We start from the raw sequence: 5,727 nt of genomic DNA, 5'->3' as shown, positions 1-5,727 counted from the left end.
GCTGTGCCTCAGTACGGTTGCAGCGAAGCAAGGTAAAGTGTTTGCATATATAGCGGCACATGAGTTAACTGGTTGTCTAGACTATCATTGCTTAATCAGTCTCAGTTTTTAAGCCCTGTGTGCGTATGTATGCTAGTATGTCTGTGCCTTTCAGTAAGTGTGTATGTTTGTGTGTACTTGGATAGAAAATTATATAAATGTAAATTTTCCGCAAAAGTGTTTAAAACCGTTTGAGTTTGTTTTTCCGTTAAAAAAATATTCCAATATAATGTTTATTCTTTAATTCTGTCTTTATATTGTATTAAATCATTTTCTTTTATTTTTCCAGAAAATAAGAAAAGACATGTGTCGTGTTGTGTGTAATCCATTGACAATAGTTTTGATATCTATACAGGTAAGTAAATATTGGCAATATACACTGTACCGTAAAAGAAACGCGATTTTTTCAAATGTCATTTTTATATGGTAAATTTTCACTATTTATTTCGGGGATGTAAGTGTAAATATTCCAATATATGCTGGTTTATGGCTGAGACCCAAATTGCAGACAACCTTTCAACTTTTCCTGAAGCGAGACGCGAAACCGCAGCTATGTTGAAAGCCGTGGGTGGTAGTCACAAACAATTCTCATGAAAACCGAAATGCACGTGCATCTCGTGGAGGTTATGGATATAAAAATCAACTTGAACTGCGTTCCTGGCATTCGTAATTCCTCAGCATTCGCAATTTGTCCTGTTTTGTGTTGGTTTTGGTGTTACTTCTACTGCTGAGTTAAGTACCTGTTTTATATTGCTTGTTGTAGGTTTTCCCTTTTGGAATTACCTGTTGTTGTCAAGTTTGGTTCTGCGTCTTTTGACGCATAGTCTGCGGTTGCAGGCTTGTGTTCACTTAAGATTTCCCCCGTTTAGGGGCGAATTCTTTTTTCTATGCAAGAGCCGTGCAGCATGGAGGTTGAACACTTCCAATGTGAATCGGAAGACCACGGCGAGGAGCAGCCGCCTGAACAGGCTCGAATTAGCAATATCGGAGGCAGCTACTCGTCTATGACCAAAACTGTTTACGCCACGTATGGAGCGAAACGATGTTCATAAACAGAGGGAAACGTTCCGGTACGGTAGAGGTGAGATTTACGCCTGAAAACGAAGCAATAAAACGCTCATCTACACCTCTAAAGACGGAAGAGCTTGTGCTACTTCCGACTTATCTCGGTAGACGGACCTCCAAAATTAGAGTTGGGTAGGTCCCACGAGAGATAAAGGAGATGTGGCTGACAGCAGCCATTATGTTAAACTTGAAAGAGGAACTAAATATACTGAAAACGACCAAAACACAATAGGTAAACTTGTTGGGCTATGCCCTGGAGGTCACAATTTAAGTCACAATTTAAGTCACCAAAGGAATCTGGCCATAGTTACAGATCTAATCATCCTACCCGATGAAATGAAATTAAGAGTGATAGTAATGGGGCAGAAGCCCAATGTGCTACCAATGCAGGGAAAAAGGCCACACAAAGGCTAAGTGCCAAACAGGTTTTGCAAGCGGTGGCACACCCTACACCCAGCTTTAAGGACATTAAATCAGACAAACCCACCAGCCGACCAATAAACAACAGGCCGAAGGAGAGTAAATCGACCAACAACACGACTAATCTAATGTTGAACAATATCCCAGAAACCATATAAAAGCAAAGAAAGAACAGAGAACCATGAAAGATTCCCACATCGAACTATCACCAACTGAAAGCAGCGACTTCGAGGAGTCGGCCAGCAAAAGAAAGGATAAGAAAGGTACCCGCCACCTAAAAATCTACCAACCGCAAACCAAGACCAGCAACCATAAAGTACACACAAAACTCAAACAAAACAACCAACAATATGATAGCACACATTTCTCAAAGAACCCACTCATTTGCCACATACAATCCATTAACACAGGACATTTCACCACCATCAACACCTAATAAAAGAGACACGATTCTTCATCCAACCCCTCCAGACACAGACCCAGAACCGTCACACACAGATACATTTGCTGACACAAAAGAGACACAACCCGCACCCCTGAAAAACGGCTTTCATAATGACTTATAAGGCAAAAAATGCAGCACTGAAGAAAAGGATAACAAAACAAAAGTCAATCATAAAGGTGAAACCACCCATCAGTGATTTCTCCCCAGATATGAGATGTGCTCTCTTAGATAAAAAGAAGCTCCAGAAACTTAGAGAAACATTTGGGTCGGATGTGGGCTCGTTGCGACTGGAGGTGGTGATTGATTTACTGCCTCCAGTCACCGACCACAGTGACTTGAACGCACTAATCATTAAAAAGTAAGTAAATTTTAAAAAGAAATGTTTTTTAAGAAAGGAGATACATAAAAAGTGACTCCAAAGCGGTAAACATTAGTCTAAAAAAAAAGAGTTAAATGAATCTGCTCGGGTTGAGAGTCACGATTAGCCGTCATTCCACCTTCACATATTTTATATTTCATCTACTTTGTCACTCACCCCTCACCTCCACTTTTCTGTTTGTCTGTCCTTGTGCCGTCCCCTCTATTTTCGTCCCTTGTGGATAAATAAAAACCGATTCGTAATTATAGTGCATCAGGTATGACCCGATTGTCAGCAACGCAGAGAGAAGAAACCATCGGCCGATTGTAAGCAGGACATCGTGCCCTAGTTGTTGCGAAAGCTTACAATGTCCATGCCAGCACCATCTATCGCCTGCAACAGCGATACAACAACACCAACAGCACTGGAGACAGAGACGCAGAGGGCGTCCCCAGGTGACCAAGCTCCATCCACCTGCAACACATCCGTGATCGCTCTAGATTTGCCAGCGTGACAGCTCGCGAGACCATTGGCACTGGACAGCGTCCCATCAGCGACGACACGGTACGATGTCGACTGGCCACCAACAGCCAGTATTGCCGCCGTCCTGCTCGAGGGCGTCCTCACCGCCAGCTACCGTTAGGCACACCTGCAGTAGGCTACACACCATCGACATTGGCAGCATCAACAATGGAGTTCGATATAGTCTTCCCTGCATTTCCACCTCGGATGATAGAGTGAAGGTGTGGCGTAAGAGGTGGAGAGAGGCTTGTGGGGCAGCCAAAGCCTCCTGATTTGGTGGGGTATAGGGCTGAATCAGAGAATTGGGCCCTATGTGTTCAAACGTTGATGCAGGAAGAGGGAATGTCATCATAGCCACGTGTTCCAGCAGGACAATGCTCCCTCCCACACAGCTAGGGTCACCATGGACTGCCTGCATCTGCACAACAGCAGAACCATGCCATGGCCGGCTCTCAGCCCGGATTTGAATCCAACTGAACACCTGTGGAATGAAATCCAGAGGCGGCTGAGCGGGGTGGGTCCAAAGACGACAACTCGTGTAGAACTGGAGGCAGTTTCCCTCAGGATCTGAGCAGAGGTGCCAATGGCTTTTGTGAACCGCCTCATGCACTCCATGTACCGACGGTGTCTGGCCATTTTGAATACCCAGGAAGGGTATACACGGTATTGAACATGTCATGTCCTAGAATCTCGATGTGCTAGACCCACCCACTACCAGAACATATGAGAACAACCCATAGACTGAAGTCAAAATGCATCAAAGTAATTGACTTTATCATATTTATCAAACTTTATCTCTGACATATTGAAATTAAAACATATTTCACAGTCACACACGTCTGGCGTTTCTTTTCAGGTTCAGTATATTTTAAAATAAGACTGTTGCAGATATTTTGTTGTAGTTGACCAAATATGAGGGTCAAATTTTAATGGAAACGCAAAAAGAATGGCTTTATATGATGTTCATGTTTCTGAAAGCTTTGTTGGGATAGTAATGTATCAAATGGTTTAACCCAGAAATTACACATTGCTAGTAAATCACATGGTAGACACATTAAACGCATATACAAATACATGCTGACAATAGTGGCGTCAATACTATTTACTTACAACAACTCCGACGACAGTGCAGTAAAAACAGATTACCGTACATCTCTACCAGACGTGAGCGAATGTATTCCACTGATATCTAAAACACTGAGGTGAATATCTGTAACTTTTGTACATCATTGATGAATGTTGTACAAAATATATCTAGTTTGAATCATCAGAGGCCTTCAGCTACAAATAGAAATATACTTTGTATTCATTCGACAGAAGGTGCATGAAAATCTAAAGCGATAAAATATTAATATATACAGTCACACAATGAATCGAGAGCAAATTATTGGTGTATACACAGTGTATCGCTTTTACATACTCATAAATAGAAAAAAATGAAAGGGAAGATGAAATGCTTATATTTAGATTGCAAAAGATATTATTACTAAATTTTAGTGTACTACTCTGATATTAAAGAAAACGGACCGCAAAATATTTTAAGAAAAAAATAAATCTTCAGAATGGAAAATGTCTCAGGGGCACAAGTCATAACAAAGAATAATGATCGACAACATGTTCTATATCTGTCATGCGCAAACGTCAGTCTGCGGGACTTTCTGAATAGCATGCCAACGAAAACGTACCATGAAGTATTTTAGTATAGCGGCCTATCTGATGATAAAGCCATGTCTCAGGCAGCTTACTGATCGTAAAATTTGCCCATGTCTGTTCTATATTGTCACAATTTAATCTATAATAATCTAATTCAAACTGCAACTTATTACGCAATTTACTCGAGTTTCTTTAGATATGGAGCTCATACCGAACACATACATACACATACAAACATACACACACATTTTGTGTATAAATGTGTATACGTTCATGTTTGTGCGTATGTGTGCGCATTAGTGTATGTTCGTGTGTGCGTGTGTGTGTGTGTGTGTGTGCGTGCACGCGTGCGTGGTGTGTGTGTATGCATGAGTGTGTGTGTGTGATAAAGGCAAACAGAACCTATGAAAGAAAAAAATGTAACATTTCATATACACAACAATAACATTAATTTACAACTGCTATCATCAGATCTCAGGTCTTTCTTATCTAGATTTTCAATCAACATTTAAAAAAAGTAATACATTTATTTTGCGTTAGGCCGCCTGATCCTAAAGTCATTTGAGGACTAGATTTGTAAAAGACGACTACACAACTAAAACAAGACACTAACCTAAAACCTAAAGAGGTGCGTCAAATATTTAGATATTTTATTGACATTTACAAAAGAAGGCTGCTAACCTCCAGTTTTAGCTTCATGCTTAATGAATAACGAAAAGTAAACTACACGGTAATAATCTTCGTCAATCTGGTTTTATACAAAACTTTAATGACCATAGAGCCTAATGTGCAGAAATTCATTATGTTTCTATACGATTTCTAGTGCAGTATGGATACACAAATTAATTTGACCAAATACGTTTCAAACTAGATAATATAATGGTTTATAAAAATGAATTTGCAAATCAAAGAAGATATTTTCTGAACAAAAGAACTTTCAAACAAAAAGTTAAAGTTATTCAGTTGAAAAACTTAATTTCCGTCCAGAGGTCATTTATAGAGGAACGATGTATGTATATATATATATATATATATATATATATATATATATATATATATCTGTAAAAATATGTGACACTTATTCGGTAGCCATGATAAAACTCCGAGTTTCGGATGCCGGGGTGGGAGCCCACGCCAACATCTCTTCAGTTATCCGGCCATTGAAAATTCCTGTGAAAAATGACCTCTATTTACATAATGTCGAGGTTTCTTTCTTTCTTATGTT

At 39.9% G+C, this 5,727-nt stretch overlaps 1 protein-coding gene across 1 annotated transcript in view; it reads left to right on the top strand.

Annotated features, from left to right (window-relative positions):
• Window positions 1–331: 331 nt before the first annotated feature.
• The window catches only part of LOC106867588 (calcitonin gene-related peptide type 1 receptor-like), a 191,784-nt gene continuing 186,388 nt past the window's right edge, over window positions 332–5,727 (top strand). Inside the window, exon 1 of the mRNA XM_052969857.1 lies at window positions 332–394. Within this exon, the coding sequence (XP_052825817.1) occupies window positions 344–394 (51 nt within the window). The 5' untranslated portion in view covers window positions 332–343. The remainder of the gene's footprint in view (window positions 395–5,727) is intronic.

Source organism: Octopus bimaculoides, chromosome 8 (genome assembly GCF_001194135.2).
Source record: "Octopus bimaculoides isolate UCB-OBI-ISO-001 chromosome 8, ASM119413v2, whole genome shotgun sequence".
In the NCBI taxonomy this organism is placed as follows: Eukaryota; Metazoa; Mollusca; class Cephalopoda; order Octopoda; family Octopodidae; genus Octopus; species Octopus bimaculoides.
This window is presented reverse-complemented; position numbering and strand designations above follow the sequence as displayed.